The sequence below is a fragment of the Neofelis nebulosa genome, chromosome 1 (genome assembly GCF_028018385.1).
Source record: "Neofelis nebulosa isolate mNeoNeb1 chromosome 1, mNeoNeb1.pri, whole genome shotgun sequence".
Classification (NCBI taxonomy): domain Eukaryota; kingdom Metazoa; phylum Chordata; class Mammalia; order Carnivora; family Felidae; genus Neofelis; species Neofelis nebulosa.
In genome coordinates, this window is record NC_080782.1 from 81,121,056 (window position 1) to 81,143,464 (window position 22,409).

The 22,409-nt window shown below is 38.7% G+C and overlaps 1 protein-coding gene across 2 annotated transcripts in view; it reads left to right on the plus strand.

Annotated features, from left to right (window-relative positions):
- The window catches only part of LIX1 (limb and CNS expressed 1), a 57,099-nt gene that overhangs the window by 24,899 nt on the left and 9,791 nt on the right, over positions 1-22,409 (plus strand). For both annotated transcript variants that reach the window (XM_058726378.1, XM_058726386.1), the window contains 2 exons: positions 17,453-17,593; positions 19,884-19,979. In XM_058726378.1, coding sequence (XP_058582361.1) covers positions 17,453-17,593; positions 19,884-19,979 — 237 coding nt within the window. The remainder of the gene's footprint in view (positions 1-17,452; positions 17,594-19,883; positions 19,980-22,409) is intronic.

The window sequence follows — 22,409 nt, forward strand, 5'->3', positions numbered from 1 at the left end:
CATTATATATACAGGTTGGTCAGGTGTTCCAATTTTTTTAAATGTAAGTGTTTTAAATTAAGTGATGTTTCTTTGTGGAAAATTAATTTTATAGCATTTTATTTGCTGATAGCTGCTGCCTTTCCCCTCATAATATTTTAGAATAAACCATATGGAACAAGGAAACTCTTGCAAAGTCCTTCCATCAGGGGCCTTCCATCAATTTTGTAATCAAATGCTAATCAATCTACTACACACCAAAGCACGAACCAACAGCAAAGGTTGAGACTCACAGGTCTGAGTTCAGGCACTTGTACTAAGCCCAAGTTCTGCCTCTGAATAGCTGTATATCCTTGGGAAGCTGATTTTAACTTCTTGATTTCACTGATTTTGAAATGGGGAATAATATCCATGGTGTTAGTTGGGAGTCATATCAGATATATATGCAACATACTTATATGCACATACTAGGTATTCTAAGTATTTTTTGGTAATTATTATAAAGGCTCTTCTAGTTGGTTAAATCTTTATTTTGTTTATGATTAACGTAAATGATGATGCATTTCTAGTTGTATATCAACTCACACAAAAACATTGCCTATATTAACCATCAACTTATGATTGTCCAGTGTATATGACAAATATTCATTGACTAGGAAATATCAAGCGTTGGGCCAAATGATGAGGATATAGTCCATACCTTGAAGAAATAAGGGTGCAAAAAAATTATAGTAATCAAATAGTTATAGATGAGGGTCAATGAAAGCATAAAGAAGAAACTTCTCAGTTTACCAATCACCTTTCTAAGTACTCCTTTAATGCAGTAACTCTCTCTCTCAATTTTCCATAACTGGCAAAAATGCTTTAATTATAGTTTATGAACTATATGCTCAACAAGCATTCAAGTTTCCCTCTTAGGTTTGACAACTAGGAACCCCAGAGGCAATTTACAGTGTACCTCTTTGCAGTGTGAGTCTACAAAACTTAATGTCACGTAATTAAGGACTAACATTATACTTGATATTATTTATATTTCTACCTTTACTCTCCCTTTGAACCTAGTGTGCCTTACTCATTTATTTTATCCTGCTACTGTGTATCTATTACATGTTATTTCAAACCTTTATGGAGTGAGTCTAATAAATAGACCCAAACCATGAGGGTGTCTTTGCCAGTCAATACAGGGGACATGACATTCCTAGCATACAGAACAGTATGTGGAAAGGTCTGGAGGAAGAGAAAACCACAAGCACTTTCAGACTTTGGGAAGCCTAAGTGTGTCTGTGGCAGGGAAATGGTAGGAGATGATGGAATAGGCACTCATATCAAACAATAAATTTTCTTCATACTTTGCAAAGGAGAACAGGTTCTATTCTGTGTACAATCAGAACCCCTGAAGGATTCTGAGCAGGAGACTGATACATTCAAATGTGTTTCAGAAGGATTATTCTGACAGTAGCATGACAGTAATTTTCAGGCTAATAAAAGAACTGTTTTCAAAACTTCTGGCCCAGCCCGCTACGGAGGTCTTGCTTTCTCCTACCCTGAACATTGATCAACAGTGGGCCTCTATTTGACCTCTGACTAATGACAGTGAGTTGCCTAATGAAGATGATTTGAAGGCAGGTCTAGAAGCCTCAAAACAGAGTTTAACATAACCACAGATACTTAGACAAGGATGAGGGAGAGGGGAAGGGGAAGAAAGGCAGCAACTGAGAAAGGGATTCCCAAACCATGTGAACCTGCAGGCCCATCATTGAGCATTCTAAGGTGAAGTCGGCCTATTCATACAGAGCTTCCATCAGACTTCTCATTCAGAGGAGACCTTCTAGGCAGAACTTGCTCTGTGGCAGAACTACTCAGCCACAGAACAAGGTCTTGCCAGCCACCTGAATGAATCTCTATGTCCATGAATGTAAATGGTCTAAAGACCACCAAACATCTGAGGAAAACTAAAAACAGAAGAGAAAGGCCAAGTCAAACAAACATAAGAATATAAAGAATTCAAGCAACAGATGACATAAGAGAGGATTCCAGTGAGTATCCTCAGAAAATTGTGGAAAGATATTTATCCTTGAAATAGCTATGAAACAAGGCAGGGAACAAGAAATTTAAAAATATGGTTGCCAAATTAGAATAATAAAAATAAATAAATAAAAGAGGAGTAAATAGATGAGTGGACATAGGTCACAGCCAAATTAGTGAAGGATGACAAAGTAAAAATTTTATTAGTAAAGTAAATGTTCTACAACATAGAGCAAAAAGACAAAGAGACGGGAAAAAAATTAATACAGGAGATATGGGGATAAATCCTGGAGGCAAACGTTAATCTCATAAGGGTTCTAGAAAGAGACAAAGGAAATAGTGGTGAATAAATATATAACAGAAACAATTTTCTTTGAGTTAAAGAAATCACAAATTTTCATATAGAAATGAAAATTTATTTTACATTTCTATAATTTAAAATTTCTATAATATGGACATTTATGAAAATTTATTTTACATTTCTATAATGTAAAATTTCTATAATATGGAAATGCCCTACCATATTCCAAACAGGATCATGATGAAAGAATCACAGAGTTCTGTGGGACTTAGAGAAAATATTCTGCTTAACAGATGGATCAAGAGCCTTTTTTTTTGATACTAGATTTGTAATTGATCTCACTGGTTTGGGTTTTAGTTTTTGGTTTTATTTTAATGTAGATTGAATTTCTATGTAAGATAGGTTTGGAGGAACTGATGTCATAGGGCAAAAAATGGCAAACCTGGTCAATAAAACTGAACTATTCTTTTGAAAAGATTAATAAAAAACATTTTTGGCATTTCTGAGTAAGAAACAATACAAAGCATATACTACACTAAGCATGATAAAAGGAATGCAATCATAGGAGTATAATATAAGAATACTACATAAACAATTATATTGAAAAACATGAAAACTTAGATGATATTAAAAAAACTTAGATGATATTGACTACGTTTTAGGAAGTCTCTGTATTATCTTTGAAACTCTTCTATAAGTCTACAATTATTTCAAAATTAAAATTTAAAAAAGGTTTTCAGTGGCTCCCTATTACCTTCTTATTAAAGTTTAAATTCCTTAAACTGGACCCCAACTTTCTCTTTCAACTTTATCTCCCTGAATTCCTCTTCTGACACTCAATGCTTCAGCCTAACTGTTCTTCATTTATATCTTGACCTCTTCTAGCTACTACTTATATGCATATACTTATATGCATATGCATAGTCTATAATAAAATGTAAATGCCTCAGAGATAGGCTCTGTATCCTATCCCTATGACTCCAAGCACTGTGCTTTGCATATAGTAATGCCTAATAAATTTTGTTGAAGGAATAGCTAAATAAATGAATAAAAAATCTCAAAAATCACTGAAATTTAAGAGCGCCTCGCTGGCTCAGTAGGTTAAGCATTTAACTTTTGATTTAGGCTCAAGTCATGATCTCACACTTTGTGAGTTCAACCCACACGTTGGGCTCTACACTGACAGTGTGGAGCCTGCTTGGGATTCTCTCCCTCTCTCTCTCTCTCTCTCTCTCTTTTTCTGCCTCTCCCCTTCTCACATTCTTGTCTCAAAAATAAATAAATAAACTTAAAGAAATCACTGAAGTTTATATTTGTCCATTATTGTATACGATCACTATTCATTGATATATAAAATAGTATATATATTATTATATGCAATACAGTATATCAAATAAGGTATTTTACCTAACTATAAGATGGTGGGCTAGCAAGGAAAAGTCAGAAACATTAAAATCAAATAATATTATTATGTTCATATCTGTGGCTTAATTTAAAAATATTGATGTAAAAAACCATCTAAGTCTCTCTGACTTTAATTTATGCGTAATAACTTTCCTTCCACCCTATACCCATGCCATGAATAAGCAAGATTTGGCCATCCTCTCACCCAAGTGTTCATTATGTCTGTCCTTATGTAATAAGTGCATTCATTATAATCTATCTAGAATATAATGTATATGACAGATCAGTGCATGGGTCTAGAGCACATGAGTTTAAGAAACTCAAATTTTCTTGTTTTTGTTTTTTGCTTTCACTACATTGAGAATTATGAATTTCCCCATCATCTCATAAATTTCTACTTAAAATGATAGGGCTTCCCCTAGATAGTACATTCAACATCCTCCTTGTGGTCTTTAAAAAATAGAAGACAAAATGAGAAAACTGAACTCTTCAATAGGGAAGCCTTTTGGTGATTTCTCTAATCATTTCAGAGTCTCCTTTACCTTATGTTTAAATCATTATATTTTAAGGTTCTCAGGAGGATTGTTAACATCGTTGCTTTAAAAGATGCAGAATTTCCTGAATCAAATGTTTTGAAAATGTGTTTGGGTGATTGGCTGACAAATCTGGTCCCTTAACCCATTTGGCCTTCCAAAATATGATTTGAGAAAGGAAAACCAGGAAATAGAAAAAAGAAAGAAAATTTCTCCTAAAGCAATGTCCTTACCCTTTTCTTTGTCAGTTCAGAAACCATCTTAAATGTTATTTTCACCATATAACATTTCATCATGTTTTTGCCAGCAGTTGGCCAGTAAGAGCCTACATGCTCATTCCTGCAATGCTTTTCACATAATCAAATGTCACCCTTGTGCACTGCAAATCATTTCATGATGGATTATTAATGCCAAGACCATGTGCTGAGACATGGAGAAACCATTATGCCAGCAGTAGCCTTCTTACTGAGCCATGGACGTCACCTCCAATGGTGCCAAGTAATTGAAAATACTTGAAGTGGAGTATGGGACTGGATTGAAGGATTAATCCTTCTGGTTTCATGAAAGCTGTAAGAGATTATGCCCATTCATTCTTTAGAAAAATGGTATTCAGACTTAGCTTTAGTTTTCTGATTAATCAAAGGAAAGCAGTCAAAAGGCTCTGATGGACACAAACCACTGGTTTTATGCAAAGAAACCTCCCACTGAAGTAAATGGGAGGCTTGTGTCCAAGAAGACTAATTAAAGAACTTTCAGTTAGTCTTGACACCACAAGCCACAAAAAAATAAAGAGCCGGAGGGAAAGACAGCAGCCATAATCTTGTTTAAACTATGCCTTCCTAAATTACTATGTATTAGAAAAAGAGAAGTGAAAATATGATTCATTTTTGAATTTCAAAACAATGAATAAATGACCTATTGATATTAAATTATTTTTCTTTTAGAAAGTTATATTGAAACACATTAGTTCTTATTGTGTCTTTTATAACAGAAACCATCCTCTAATATTACAGGCATTAGGTAGGAATTCATGCATTTTGGACATATTTTCTTTATGCCATTTTCGTCTAGGCAGTTAATCCTTCCCTAGCCACATATCATGACCATGAAAACTTGCAGTAATTTCCATTTTTTTACAATAAGAGCAACACAGAGGCCATCAGATCAACGTCTGGCTCCCCTTTTGATGAACTCAGAAGGAAAGCCACTCACTGCTTCAGCAGCTGTTTCTGTTTTCAAATGCAAAAGGAGAACTTATTTGAGTATTTTATCTTATTTTCTATTTTGATTAAAAGGTTTGATTCAAATTTTGTTTTCCGGCCAGTGACATGGCCTTCCAGGTAGCCTGCTAGAGTGATTTGGATTAATGAAACTTCATTCTTATTTGGAATAAAAACCAAAAATTCCTTTGAGTGTAGTACTAGACCATGCGATTATTTATGTGCATAAGTTGGGATTGAATAAAAAATGTGTCCCCTGGCTAAAACACTGATGTGATAGCTCGATTTATTTGAAGTACAGGACACTAAGCCATTTGGGTATCATATCTTTTTTCACATAAACATTTTGCTGTTGTTAAAATTTCTTCACAGAAAATAAATATAGGTGTTAAACACGGTTCGGGTATTTAGGCTGTTTTGTGTATTGCCAATCACCCCACAGAACTGAGACATTTCATATTTCCAGAGGCAACCCATTGATTGATTTTTTTTCAACAAATATTTGGTGTTGCATAACACGCTGCACAGTTGAGAGATGTGAGAGGAACACACAGAGCAGATGAGCTCCTAGCAAAGCTCTGTCTCTAAAAGGCTTTTCATTTTTATGCCTCTTAGTTTTCACACCAAAACTTTTGCCTGTGAAGATACCTAGAAAAACTACTTTTCCAAGATATATATGGCCTAAAAGAAGGAGAGGACTGTTTGATTTTATTGTGTTTTAGTTACTTGTGGCAGTAAGCATACTTCCCCTGTATTATCAGATATAAAACACATGTTTTACACTTTCATGCATTGAATGATTCTTCTCAAAGTCCACAGAATTAAAAGTATATTTAAATCACAACAAACTAAGTTTATAAAAGTAAGTTTTTACCAGGAGACATGAACTAATAGAAAATATTATTAATTCATAGACTTGGTGAAATGGAATCATAATGTTTTTTTCACTGTTTATTAAATAAGGCCTAGCCTTAACATTCTGTGTCCCAAATAGAGATTTAGTTCCTGCCAGAAAATTGAGACTCTTACCCTACACTAAAGCTGTTTTAATGCAAAGTATTTCTATTTGAAATCATCCATGACCTCTCTGTCTCCAGACTTGTACACCTTGACCCAAATGCACAACACACCATGCAATGTAACGTAACTTCTAAAGGAGGCATTTCCTGGTAGAAATCTCCACAGGAAAGCATCCTGTGTTGCAACTAATGAGACCCAAAGATAGGAAGGCTAGTTATAGCCCCTTCCCATTTGAAAGTCATATGTCAAGACTTTAATGACTTGCCCATAAAACTGGGAGTGCATATTGTTTTTTTTTTATTTTTATTTTTTTTACATTTTATTTATTTTTGATAGAGACAGAGCAGACGTGGGGGAGGGGCAGGGAGAGACGAGACACAAAATCCAAAGCAGGCTCCAGGCTCTGAGCTGTCAGCACAGGGCCAGACGTGGGGCTCGAACTCACAAACTGCAAGATCATGACCTGAGCCGAAGTCTGATGCTTAACCGACTGAGCCACCCAGGCATCCCAGGAGTGCATGTTGTTTTAATGAGATGTTGTATTTATTCCCCAGCCCTGTTCCCTGACTTTAATCTATGTCTTTTCTTAGTGAGCAAAGTGAATAGAGATGCTTGGCCTCCAAATAGAACAGAGTGCAGTGAAAGAAATGCTTGGGAAGAGAATCCACAGTAAATAAAGACTTGGGACTATCTTCACAGGAGTCTCCAAGCCCCTAGTTGAATGAGCTTTAGGAAGATACTGTCTCTCGAGTTGCTGAGTTAGGAAGAAAAGCTGACTCCATCTTGCCCCGTCCCCCCTCCATCCCTCTCAGTGCAATCAGAGCCAAGTCCTTTTACATCAAAGCAACTATAAAAATAAACCAAAACTTTGAGCCCTGATCAATTCATCTTGTCTTCACCTGAACTTGAAAAAACCAAAGGAATAAAAGAAAAAAGGGGAAAGAAAAAAACGCAAGGAGCAAAACACAACATGGTTTTGTAATAGTTACCAGGGACCTTGGTCTAGGTATGTGTGTAGAATAGCATTTGCAGCAGAGGTAAACTAGGAGGAGGCCAGGTGGTTTATATTATAAAAATAACATTCTGACCCACCATGTGCATGAAACGTTTCTTTCAGTTGACAGGAACTGGTGAGTTTTCTCTGAAAATTGGACTCTCAGACCACTCCCCTCCCCCATACCTAGCAAAGACCCCGATTCCCAACACACACAGAGTTCCAAATTGCTCCCAACATATTTGCAGCCAGCCTGACCTACAGAGAAAGAGACACAATATTAACTTGAGTGACTGAGTTTCAATGGTTGCCCTTTTTCACATCACCATCTGGAAGGAGAAAAAATGCTAATATATCCACAATTAGATAAATTGGAACACATGCAAATGTTCATGCTTAGACCAGGGCAGTCAAGGTCTTAAAGAACTGAAAAGGGGACAATTAGCAGCAGGGCCTGGCTTGCGGCATTCTTTGTGCTGATGCCTTGCTGTCAGGATGAAACAGAGGTGTTGGTGACACTGACCAGAGCTGGCAGGCCATACACACACAACTCTGCAAGTCGCTTGCTGAGACTTGAACTCTGATTCCCAAAAGCAAAATTTTTCCAACCACCTGAATGACAGACTTGACAGCCTAAAGGACTTGGGCAAGAATTCTCACCTCTCAGTCAGTTTATTTGGTTTTGCCACCTGCAAAGTCCCACCTCAGGACATCCCTTGGGTAAATGTGCCATTCAGGGAATGCCACCTAAGTAACACTGACCTGCCCTTGACCCCAAGGGGGACAACATTTTCAGGTCTGAATTCATACGTAGATTTGATCTGTTACATTTGCTATTACTGTTCTTATTCAAAAATCTAATTTCTTAAATAGACTATTTTTCAACTCCTTGGCTATCATTAGTAGGGACTGAGTTAAGTGTGCCTAACTTGGTTTTGTACATTTTGGACCTACAAACCATTTTTTTTTTCTTGATGTCTTTCAAATACAAATATGAAAGGGGCGCCTGGGTGGCTCAGTCACCCAGCAGACAGCAGTCTGATGTCCTCGCAGAGCCTGCATCAGATCCTCTGTCCCCCCTCTCTCTGCCCTCTCTCCTGCTTATGCTGTCTGTCTGTCCATCTGTCTCTCTCTCTCTCAAAAAAAAACCAAAAAACAAAACCTTAAGCCACAAGAGAATTTAAATAAATAAATAAATAAATAAATAAATAAATAAAAATATGAAAAATCCTAAAAAGTCTGATGTTTAAGATGGAAAAAAGTTACTTATATGGATGTCTTTCCATGTGCTTTCCTATGGAAAACACTGTAGTTGAGATGTATGTACAGTAACATCTTGAGGTCCAGAAACAGCCATTCAACCCATGTATTCTTCCTATTTTCTCATACTAAGCATGGGGAAAATTATTAATCAAATGAAGGCTCTCAGGAAAGTAACTGTTCAGAGTATAAATTGTGCCAGCCTAACCAGGTTTCTAGGAACAGTAACACATTTATCAATACTTGTAAAGTATTTAATAAATAATTAACATTAAAATTCATTTCTTATTAGGCATTTCTATTTTTTTCCCTTTTTTTTAATGTTTATTTTTGAGAGGTGGGGGGTGGGGTGCAGAGAGAGAGGAAGACACAGAATCTGAAGCAGGCTCCAGGCTCCTAGAGCTATCAGCATCAGCAAAGAGCCCGATGCGGGGCTCCAACTCACGAGCCGTGAAATCACGACCTGAGCTAAAGTCAGACACTTAACCTACTGAGCCACACAGGCACCCCAGGCATTTCTATTTTAATAACATGTACATGACACCCAAAATTTTATTTTACTTAAGAACTTCTGTACATCCTAAAAAGTTGATAAGTTACTATTTTATTTCAGGACAACCTACTGACTCGCAAATTAATCTTGGTTGAATAATTTGCCATTGTACAGTGCCACAGTTTGGGAAATTATCATGGAAGGAATAAAAACTGCTGAGCAGAAAAGGAAAATGGAGACCTCACTTACTTAAATCAGCAGTGCTTATATACTTCCTAAGGGCCTAATTTTAGAACTGTCATAAAGAATTTTTTTTTCAACCTGAACACTGCATTCCTTGATTCTTTGGTAGAAGCAATTTCACTAGTGAGAAATTAACATTTTGATGATAGCAGAGGTGGACTTCCTATTGTGATATTGTGATTTATAATAAGAAATACATATTTCTTATTCTTCAACACATATGTCTTTATCCTTCCTGGTCCCTAGCGCAAAACTCCTAAAATGCTGAGAACTTCTTAAGTGGTAAGAATAAAAAGGTATATTTTATTACTCACAAAAAAACCCTTTCTACCACACCTGAGTTTATGTTAATGAGGTGATTTCTGAAAAGCCCCTAATGATGATGGCTGGTTGCCAAAGGAACCAACCAAATGAGTGGAAGATTGAAAGTTTCAGACCAAGCAACTGACCTCTTAGGAGAGGGGCTAAAAATTAACTTAATCATTGATGGCCAAAGATCTAATCAATCATGCCTATGTTATGAATCCTCCACAAAAATCCTAAGTGATGGGACTTGGAGAGCTTCTAGGTTAGTGTACATATGGAAGTACCACCTTTGGGAAGGTGGTACACCTGGGAAGGACATGGTACTCTGAGCCCCTTCCCACATTTGTGCCCTATGCATCTTTTCCTCAGGCTGTTCCTGAATTGTATCCCTTCATAATAAATGAGTAAACTAATAAATGTACCATTTTCCTGAATTCTGAGAGTTGTTCTAGCAAATGATAGAAGAGGAGGGAGTAATGGGAACTATTCATTTTTAACAGGTTAATCAGAAACCTAGGTGACAATCTGGACTTGCTATTGATGTCTGAAGTGGGAGCAGTCTTGTAGGACAGAGCCATTAATCTATGGGATGTGATGCTATCTCCAGGTAGATAGTTTAAGAATTATGTCAAAATGTAGGACATCCAGCTGGTGTCAGAGAATTTGTTTGCATGGGGGAAATAGTTGTGTTGGTGACCAGAGTATAGAAGTGTAGAATGTTTTGGTATAGTAGAGGAGAGACTTCGACTTTTCAACCATGAAGCCAGTGAAGCTTCTATCTAGGTTCCTTCCAAATCACAGTGCCAACTTTTTAAATTCATAATTTCATATTTTCCTTAAACAAGGTCCACCAAATTGTGTGAACTTCAGGCCCCACAAAATCATGGTTCTGCCCCTGATATTTACAAGTGAGACACTAATGGGACAGAAGTCTCCAAGAGAAGTCCTGGATTCACCTACCTCAGAATCACCTAGAAAGTTAAAATGCAGACCTCCCCACTGCAATCCTTTTAAAGAAACTGATTAAATTGGTCAGATTGGGGCCTGGAAACGTGCATGTTTAACCATTTCCCCCAGTGATCTTACTATGAACACTAAAGTTTCTGAACTCTTGGTTCAGATCCTGGCCTAGGCTTATCAATGATCTTCACAGTGTACCTAGGGCTCTTAGTGGCTTGTTGGTGATCTAGCATGCAAAATAAAATATAAGGCAAGAATGAACTGGTCTTGGGGTAATTTCTTATCTAATGGAGTTGGGGACATTTCATTTAAATGACTTTTTCTCTTGAAGAGTTAGCAAACACTTCTTAAAATTATTGAGCACTCATATGTGGTAGAATTATAAATTCTCTTGGCCCCATACTTCATCAAGGGGTAACTTCCAGCCAGCATTAGAAATTTCCTACAAGGGATGACATTTGATCTTCTCATCTAATCATAGCTGGCCTCTCTCTCCATTTTTCTTCTTCCTATTGTCCAGTTAGAGGAAAGCACCAAAAGGACAGTAGAAAGGAAGCAGATATAGAATAATTGTCAGCACATTCCCCTCTTCACTAAGCACAGTTGCTTGCCACAGCATACTGCTTCCTCTTTGGCTTTTTGTTCTGAATGAAGTTGAATTTGTCATGCGGGGATGGGAGGAGACAATCTCAAAGTCTTTTGTCAAAATGACCCATAGAATATCAAAATAGGAGCTTTGGCTAAAGAACTATATCAATTTGAGGAGTGCTATGAAATTTTAGCTAAATTATTTATTCCATCTATTCCAAGGTGTGTGACCATTTCTGTGACAAGCACAATAGTGTAGTAGTTAAAAATCTTGGCTCTCAAGTCAGGGAGACCTGGGGTTTAATCTTTTTTTCGTCACTTTTTAAGTTATATAACCTTGGGATATGACCTCTGTTTCCTTATCTGCAAAATAAGATAACAAAGAGAAATGCCTTTATATCAGTGATCTATGGCTGGGTAACAAATTACCTCAAAACTTACACTCATTGTCTCATACTGGAGGTTTATAGTCAAGCTGTCAGTTGGAGCTGAAGTCATCTGAAGGCTTGATCTGTTCTGGAGGATCAGCTTCCAATATCACTCAGATGTCTGTTGGCAGAAGGCATTAGTTCCCTACCATGTGTGTTTCTCTGTAGCACTGCTTACAACATGGCAGTGGCCTTTTCCCAGAGAAAGCTGTCTAAGAGAGAAAGCAAGTGTTACCAAGACAGATACCACAGCCCCGTTTATAACCTAATATTGAAAGTGACATACCATATAATTTCTGTCACATTCTATTGGTTACATACACCAGCCCTGGAATAGTGTGGGAGGGGACTGCATAAGGGCGTGGATGCCAGGAGCAGAGATCATGGGGAGCTATCTTGGGGCTGGGTACCACTGCCTTCCAATAGTTTTCCTCAGCACTGCCGCACTCTTTTATTTATTTTTTATTTTTTGCTTTAATTTTAGATTCGAGCCAGGAGGCTTTGAAATGATTATTGTGATTTATAATGTATCAACAAATGAAAGGCATCTGAGCATCAAGATAAATGTCTGAGTGGGGTCTACTAGCTGCTTGAAAATCATGTAGCTTCACATGCCTAAGAAATCCACAGCTGACTATCTCAACTATTAAATATTCCAGCTCTGCACTTTAACAAAGTGCAAAGGACAGAAGTTGTCTCTCTATATTAACAAGTAAGAATGGTTAGCGGATAAGGCATGGTTTACGAATCTGTATTTATGATTGGGGTCTGGCTGAAAAACTGAGAATAAACCATACAACCTGGGAAGTCTAATTCTAGCAGGAAGTTGTTTTGAAATAACATCATACTTCATTCACTCTCCAACTGATGTCTTTGATGACCAATTTGGACAGGACACAAGTGTCCTGTCACTTACCCTATTTTATTTTCTTGCAGCATTTCCTACTGATGGTAACCGTAATGGTGCCTATTCTTACAACAGAATCCACACTCTGATGTAGATTTGCCAAGCAGATTGCTTCTGGCTACATTTCTTGCCCAAGTGCAGGCCCTTATGGTTTGAGAGATCCCATTTAAATATCCCTAAAGAAAAATATGCAGCCTTTACTGGCTTGGAATTGTAGCTCTAAATTTTAGAAGAAAGCGGCTGGTTAACATTATAGACATTTTGAAGTACTTGTCTTTTAGAAATGCAAAGAACAATAGCAAGAAAAGCCTTTTGAATATTCAGAATTTATTTTATTTTATGTACTTATTAATTGGTACACTTTCTCCCCCATTTTAACCAAAGATTCTGTACATTGAAACAATAAAATAAGTAAAGACATGTGTCTGCTTTAAAATCTTGATATTGGTGAAGTCTCCGTAGTCCTTTTTCATGCTTTCTGGGAAAAGGCTCTTCTGTTCTCTCAGCCCAGCAGCACTTTGATCTCAAAAGCAGTGCCATTTGGTTGTAAATGTATGTGGCGCCTTTGATCTACTACTTAGCTGGTCTTATTTAAAATAGATAGCTTCTTTTATCTAAGTAGTGTTTACTAGGTCTCTCTCTATGAAAGACAGTTTAAATTGCTATTATTTAGATAGAAAGCTATATAAAGTTTCTTAAGATTGCCCAGATCTGAATCTAATTTCTCTAAACTCTGAAACCCCCAATGGCTCTATTATAGATTTTGTAAAGAAAATTCCTATTAAAATGGGATACTCCTACAGATGTCAGGTAATATTTGCAAAAACTTTGCTTTCTGATGGGAAACTGACTTTACAAAGAATAATAAACATATTCTACATTCAAGCAAAAATGGTAATCTTAGAGTGCCTGAACTAATGGCAATTATCCCTCAGAAATTCACATATTAATAGATTTTTATATTACTGTGTTATACATACCATACAGGGTATATTGAAATGGGATTTTTAAAATAATAAGTACATGTATTTAATTCTCTTCTTTCTGAGGGTTTTTTGAGCATTTTGTCAGGTGCCTTAAAGACTTACTGAATTTTTGGGGTGCCTGGGTGGCTGAGTCAGTTAAGTGTTTGACTTTGTCTCACTTCATGATCTCACGGTTCGTAGGTTTGTGAATTCAAGCCCTTGCATCGGGCTCTGTGCTGACAGCTCAGAGCCTAGAGCCTGCTTCAGATTCTGTGTCTCCTTCTCTCTCTGCCCCTCCTCCACTCATGCTCTGTCTCTGTCTCTCAAAAATAAATAAAAACATTTTTAAAAAATTTAAAAAAAAAGACTTGTTGAATTTTCTAGACTGTATTCAATTGAATACAGCAACAAGCTGAATGTCATTCAACAAGCTATATTTCAAGTACAGAGACATAAAAATGACTTAGTCACCGACTCTGCCTTTAGGATGCTTACCGCCTAGGGTTATGGGGCAGAGCACTGGCAGATAATTACATGGCAGTGTGGTGAATGCCTCTCATGAACAGTGATCCTCCCACCCTCACCTTGGAGTGGTCAGGGAAAACTTCCTGGAAATGGTAACACCTGAGCTTCCGTGAAAGCCCACTGATTCAGAACTCAGTGTTCCATAAATTCTCAGCCAAGTCCATATGACAAAATCAACCTATCTGTCCAGACCCCCCTAATTGAATAAAGTAACCTAAACCTCAGGAGAGAGCTAAATCTTAAAAGACTTTTGCTGCCTGAAGCTATCCCAAAGCCTTCTTGCTTGTCATTCAACTCTAAGGGGAAAAACCCAAATCACTTTCATATATATTTTAGAACTTTAGCACCATTCTTTTTTTTTTTTTTTTAAGTTTATTTACTTTGAGAAGAAGAAGAGAGAGAGGGAGACAGAGCAGGGGAGGGGCAGAGAAAGAGAGAAAGAGGGAGTCCCAAGTAGGCTCCATGCTGTCAGTGTAGAGCCTGACATGCAGGACTCAATCTCACAAACCAAATTGTGAGATAATAACCTGAGCCAAAACCAAGAGACAGATGCTCAGGGTCTCCTGGGTGGCTCAGTCAGTTAAGCGTCTTACATTGGCTCAGGTCATGGTCTCACGGCTCGTGAGTTCGAGTCCTGCGTCAGGCTCTGTGCTGACCACGGAGCCTGGAACCTTCTTCGGATTCTGTGTCTCCCTCTCTCTCTGCCCCTCTCTTGCTCACACTCTGTCTCTCTCTATCTCTCAAAATTAAATAAACATTAAAAAAAATTTTTTTAAGACAGATGCTCAACTAACTGAGCCCCTCCCCCAGGCACCCCAGCATCATTCTTTATTTAAAAGGAGATATTGGAACTCTCTCTGTGTTATAAATTAAAATAGCTGTGTATAATTGCTGTTTTGTTAGGCTACTGCACGTTTTTTCCATCCTCCCTGGGGTCACGTTTCTATTTCAGAAGTCTTGTCGTTATTTCATCTGGACCCTAACCATGTGGAGCACTTCCAAGTGCTGACCCTGGGAGCAGGCACTCTGGAGGATGCTCAAGAAGTATACAAGCTGCCTTCCCAGGCCTGGAGGTTGGGAGAGGGGCAGGAAGAAGTGATCCGTAGCCAAGTATGGGATCGTTACAATAGTTGTCTCAACTGTCCAAAGAGGGAGGTTGCAGTGGGAAAATCACAGGGGCTGGGGCCTGACCTCAGGGGATTTGTACTGGGTTTGTGGAGATGGAGAGGAGAGGCCAGCCTCTGGAAGATACAAGAGCACGAGTTTGAAGTGTTCCTCAGTCAGTGTCCACATAGTCAGAGTGGGGCAGATGAGGTAGAGGTGGGGAGGTGTGGAAAGCAAACTGAGGGGGTTTGGCTTTTTCCCTGTGGAATTAGTGAATTCTTGAGGCTACAAAACTACAAAATAAATTGGGATCTTTGGTATTTTCCCTGTTCTTTCACATCAGTCACCAACCGCTACTGATTCTGAGAAGCATGCATTTTAGGTGGTAGGAGCCTTGGAGACCAGAGGGCCTGGCCTCCCCATTTGTCCAGTGAGGAAATACGTCCCAAAGTTTAGGAAGCCCGGGTCTCATGATCATGAAGTAGCAGAGCCAGAGGTGACTGGCTACGTTGTTGACCAGGACCTGCTTCTGGGCTTCTCTTCCCAGGGCTTGTTTCCCACCAGGAGTTCTGGAGTAGGTTCTACGACCCTTGGCGGTTCATAGGAACCTGTGGGAGAAATGGCATCACACCCTCCAGTAGGAGTGAGCTCCAAGGACAGTGCAGTTCTCACAGGGCTTCATCCCTGTACCTAGACCCCCAGGGTCCATGCTAAGCCAGAATTTGAATAAGAGGAGTTGTAGCTGACAACAAAAGAAACAGGATAGAAAAGAATCAAGACACATTGAGTGACCCATGTGAGCCACAGGAAAGTGAGGTTAGGAGAATGGAGAGCAATATTACTTTTAGGTGGAATTATTATTTTTTTTTAATGAGTTGCTAATCATAGTCTGCCTATGGTTCCTAACTTCAGAAAGACCAAACAGGGCATATCCTACCCAAACTGTGTGGACTGAGAGCAAGGTGGAAAGGGTGGTCCTCAAGAATATCAGGGAATGGGGGGCGCCTGGGTGGCGCAGTCGGTTAAGCGTCCGACTTCAGCCAGGTCACGATCTCGCGGTCCGTGAGTTCGAGCCCCGCGTCAGGCTCTGGGCTGATGGCTCGGAGCCTGGAGCCTGTTTCCGATTCTGTGTCTCCCTCTCTCTCTGCCCCTCCCCCGTTCATGCTCTGTCTCTCTCTGTCCCAAAAATAAATTAAAAACGTTGAAAAAAAAAATTTAAAAAAGAGTATCAGGGAATGGTTATTAGAAGGAAAGTGGGGGATAAATGCTGGAAAAGAAAAACAATAGATTTTGACATTAGCTCCCTTGTCCTAACCTGGACATGTAAGCACATATAAGACTGAGATATTCCCATGTGTCAGGTGTTCTCAGGATTTTACCTATATTAACTAATTGTGCCTATCCTCAATGTGATGACATAGGAATTACTATTATTACCATTTACAGAGGAGGAAATTGAGACACAGAAAGGGCTAACTTGCCTATAGTCTTTCAGCAAATAAGTACCATAGCTTGAATCTGAATCTAAGCAGTCTAACTCCGGAAACTGTGTTTTCAATTATTCTGTTAAAAATACCTCCAGGGAACCTGGGTGGCTCAGATGGTTAAGTGTCCATCTTTGGCTCAGGTCATGATCTCATGGTCCATGGGTTTGAGTCCCACATCTGACTCTGTGCTGACAGCTCAGAACCTGAAGCCTACTTCGGATTCTGTGTCTCCCTCTCTCTCTGCCCCTCCCCTGCTCATGTTCTGTCTCTCTGTCTCTCTCAAAAATAAAAAAAAAATAAAAATTAAAAAAATATATATCTCCCATTTTCCTTCTTTCCTTACATTTTTCTCCTTCTGAAATAAGGATTTGAGGAAGGCACTGAAGACAAATGTAATCACCAAGTACACAGTAGTAGCCATTATTACTTTTATTATTATTTATTAACAGTTTGCAAAGCCTCTGGTGCAGAGTAGACATTCAACGACAGTAAAATAAGACAAAAATCAATGGAAGACCAACCAAGACATTTTCATGGACTCTAGGGCAGAAAGATAATCTCATGATCTTCAGGGGATTAGCAATGAGTAAGGAAGAATAGGTGCAGAGAGTAAATGTATGAATGGAAATGTCCAGAGATCCACTGAGGCAGTGAAAAAAATGGGGAGATGCTGAATCCTGTAATAACTCCTTTTCTCTTTTCTTCTTAAGTGCTGCCTAAGTAGAGCTGAGGCCAGACGGGATGCAGCTAAAGTGGCCCTAATCAACTCCCTCTTCAATGAGCTGCCCTCTCGAAGGATCACTAAGGAATTCATTATGGAGAGTGTGCAGGAAGCAGTTGCCTCCACCAGTGTGAGTACCCACTAGGATAGAGCTGGCCGCACTGAAACACTGAGGCATTTCAATCTTGGGAAATACTCAAATAAGCAAATTCTTTAAGAACTGTGCAGGAACTTGGGGAACTTTTTTTTTTAAAGAACTTGGGGAGTTCCTTGTGCAGGAACTTTTTTTAAAGAACTTGGGGAGCCTGGCTGGCTCAGTTGTGAGTTCAAGCACCACACTGGGCATAGAGTTTACTTAAAAAAAAAAAAAAAAAAAAAAAGAATTGTGCAAGTTTAAGTTTTACCCATGAAATCATTGATTTTCAACAAAACTAACACTTGGATTAGAAATCAAGAAATTGGAACTGTCTTCCTATGCCACATCACAGAAATATTTTTTAGACGCCCTGGATCACCATTAACCAAACTTTAAATCAAAGTAGATAATTTGATCCATCCTGATTTGTTTACTTGAATGTTAGCTGTTTGAAAAGCGTTGATTCTTTTAGGGTTTGGGAATGCATACAACTGAATACTGTTTTAATGTAGAGATAAACTAGCTCATTTTTTCCCAAACTTGACTGATGATAAAAATTATCTGAAGTGCTTTAGTAAAAGTACCCATTCCCCAGCCAGTGTAGGAATCCGGCAATCTGTATTTTTAAGGAAAGGCTGACTGCTCAGGTATGGAAAAGCCATATTCCCAATATTTGTTAGCTCTTAGAATTATCATGCTTAATAGGAATTACTTCTTTCAGAGAGCTGAAAACTTTTTACAGAGAAAATTTCTATAATGGACGTAATTAATGCAAAATGCGTAAGAACAAAAACTGTCTTAGAAATCCAGGAGTAGATGATTTGCCCCTTGTATTATGTGGAGCTTCTGATACTTGTTACCTGCAAACTACAATGGACGAAGCCTTGGTTTCTTACTGTGGCAGGTGTCTCTGTGTGTGTCCTTCAAAAACAGGAACTTGGCATTACTGAGGGAATTAGCCACCTCCTGATTTTGCCATTAGCATGGATAAACCCCATCTGAGATTTACATTCTCTGATTACCTTAATCTGGTTATAAAGGTTCTGTCATTTTGGAGAAGCTGCTGAAAATGAAGGACACATTATCGCCCTAGCAGTGACCCTTTTGTTCCTTTTCCCCTCGTAAATGCTCTTGTCACCCCCAAGAGAGATAAGAGAAGGGGTAAGGGACAGAGAGTGGTTGACCTGGCAGGAAGACATCAGGGGGCTCTGTTCTGTATCTGCTGTCAGGATGAAAGGAAGCCTTTATTTTCTTGCCCTGTAAATTTTAAGTGCCTTTGAGGAAGAGAGTTAGGAAAATGATGCCTGATTTATATGTGTGGAATTTACTCAGGAGCAGGGAGGGGCCCTCCGTGTAAATGTAATTTATCATTTTTTTCATGGAAATTTCTCAGGAAAGAGAATATATAAGGTTTGCAGGCTCTGGATGGATTTCCTCTGGGATATTTAAAAAGCCAACATAAATATTTCAGCAGCAGCATGTTAATGTTATTGCATTCAAAAGCTATAAATTTGCTAGTATCTGATGCTGGCAGTTGTTTGTTCAGTCTCACAAAGGCATTGCCCACTTTCCCAGAAATCCAACGCCCTGGGATACTAAAGGGCAGGCCCCAATGCCAGCCCACAGCTTGTGTTAGTTTTTTTTATTGTTACTACCCCTAACTAAATTGAAGAGAAATTTCAGTTCTACTCGTCACCCACCCACCTTGTTTCCTAAAGATTAAGCAGTCCAGAAGTGAAAAAATATACACCAAGGTCCATGTCTCCAGGTCAAACACCAATGTATTATAAGAACTCCCATTAAGAATCATGGCAGTAAAATATGAATGGTCCGTACAACCAGAGAATTATTTCCCTCTCAGTTATATAATCTTGCCTGGTTGCCATCAAATCAGAACAGGGTCAGCATTTCAGTGTTTCAAATAACAGATGAAGGCAGCCTCAGAGAGCAACCACTCACACATTACCACCATCAACAGCAAAGACCTTGTGCAAGATACAGGAATTTCTACTTTGGGAAAATTATTCTTTTAGCAAGTATATAATTAGTTAACATTCTAATCAAAATCTAGATTCAAACTGATTACAAAATCCTCCTCTTTACTCTGAGTCATGATGAGATTAAGAATTTTATCCCAAATCAACTGGACACTTGGTTGTAGAATGCACACCTGAAAGGTCAGGAAAATAGAAATTTCACTGTAGGGTCATGGCATTAATTCGTGAACACCAAAAGAAGAGGAGGGAAAATCCATAATATTTTCCTTCTCTGCTTTCCTCCCAAGGGCACTTTGGATGATGCAGATGACCCCAGCACCAGCATTGGAGCCTACCACTACATGTTAGAGTCAAACATGGGGAAGACCATGCTGGAATTTCAGGTATCTGACTTCCTGCTATATGTTTAATTTTGCTACACAATCCAGAAACTTGTGAGAATGCCACTCTTATCATTAAAATCTCCTTTCCCAATAGTCTAGTCTTTTTTTTTGTTTTGGGCCTTTTAACCTAACCCTCTTAGAATCCAGCATGGTAGCTCCATTATAGCCACACCTCAGTAGACTAAAATGAACAAGCAAACAAAGCAGAGTCTTTGCTTTCTTAAAGGGAAGTAAAAGACTTAAGTCTAAGGAACATCTGGGGAACACCACCACTTGAAGACCTTGTAACATTTCACCAGCTTTTCAGTACAAAGTTCCTTTTAAGCCAAACTGAACACTTTGAAGTGTTGGTTTTGACCATTTGGTTCTTAATTTTCGGAAGTCATAGATGAAGTTGCCTACAGTGTACATTAAACAATGCTCCCCTCGCTTCTGGCATTTCCACTAAACAAGATCTGCCACCACCCATTGTTAACTAAATCAAAACATTTATCAAGCTGTAACTCTGTTTCATCCACTGCTGACAAGCAATAATAGAGCTGAAGAACTATATTACTTATTATTTGCAAATCAATAACATTAACAATAAGAATAATACTCATTGACACTTATTGGATGCTTACTTTGTCTGACACTGTGCTTACTGTGCTGAGCATTTAACAAACAGCATAATTTAACACTCACAATAAACATATGAGTATTTATTATCCCCATGTCATCAGGAAAGGAAATGTGCCATATTTAGTCAATTGCAGAGCAAGGGTTCAGACCCACGCAGTCTAATTTCTGAGCTCACAGTCCCAACTGTTATCTTTTATTGGACTGGGCAGATGAAAATTCAGCAGTGATTGGGCATGAAATGTGTGCCCTCTAAAAAAACTAAACTTGGATATTGAATATCCATATTTATGCAATGCTAATAGGAATCAATACACAATGTTATAATGAAGAGACTATACCTCCAGTATTTCTGTTGTTAGATTCCGAGAATCAACAAGGAATATTGACAACTGTTATTATATATACTTCTGAAGAAAGACTGCTTCACCTGAAAGGCTACCAGATAGATTCCCTTGGCAACTTTATCTAACCTAAAGGTTTCAAATGAGGAAAAGATACCTCCCTGCACTAAATATTTCAGGGCTCTTGCTGTAGGATAAAAGGGTGGAACTGTAAAGGGTCCATGCTTTTCCCCCATAAATAATCTAAAGTCAAAGAGAAAAAAATGAAAGGGAAGAGGATAAACACAAGAGAAAGAACACCAATTTGTCAAAATTGGACAGACTGTGTGACACCTGCCCTACCACTTCCCACCTGGGCACTTCAGTATTCTGAGACTCAATTTTCTCATCCATAAAATAGGAATCATAATGCCCATTGTGTAGGATTTTTGTGGAATGCACATAACGTGACATTTATACAGCATCTAGTACAGTAATTTCCCCAAGGAAGAACCTCATGTATTTTAATTCCTCCCCTCTCAACCCCAACCAAAGAAAACTGTACTTCTTTTACTATAAAATGAATGCTGCCTGCTCTAGTACATAGTAGCTTGTATGTGATTTAGTAGCTGTTTTCAGAAAACTAAGAATGATTTTTGAATGCAATTAGGTTATTAATCTGGCAAAGATAAGGGAGGCACGATTTTTAAAAATTCTTAAAATTTTGTCCAAATACTATGAAAGGCTGTACTCAACCACCTTTTAGTAATACTTTAATTACCTTGCAATGGGCTGTACGTTTCTGTGTGGTCTATGTAGTAAGGTATTTAAGTATGTGAAATAATAACTTGAATCAAACTGTGGAAATGGTTCATAAATTCTCAGAACAGAGGCTGGGGACAGGATGGGGGACAAAGGAAGAGGATGTGAGGGCAGGAAAAATCCAAACTCACTCCCCCAGTAGGGATGCTGGCAACCCAGGAGGACGGCTGTGGAACACATCTCTTTTCCTTCCGCCAGTTCTAGGTTGCCTGCTGGGTCCCAGCACATTCCTTGGTGGCCTGGGTTAAATGCATCAGCTTGTTTCTTCACATAATGGGAATTGACCACAGACCTGGGCTGTTTGTAGCCGACACAGCAATTCAGTACCCCTGGTGGGTAATAGACGTATGTCTGTATCTAGCTACGGATGACTATACCATATAAAAACAAGGCGGGTGTCTCCTGACTGCCTGCAGGCTTTCCAGGGGGGCTGTCAAGGAGGCAGCACTCTGAGGAAACGTGATAGGCTTCTGCTTACGTTCACATCGTGGGAGGGAAGCTGGGTAGCCTTCCCATACAGAAGATTGCCTGGTGTTTGGGGGGAGGGATGGCGACAGCACTAGCCACTGGGTCTTGTCAAGGTCAGATTTGAGGCAGACTTTGACTGAAGCTGGTTAATATATTTACTCTGAAGCCTAATGCAGTCCAAGGACGACTTGTTTATTTA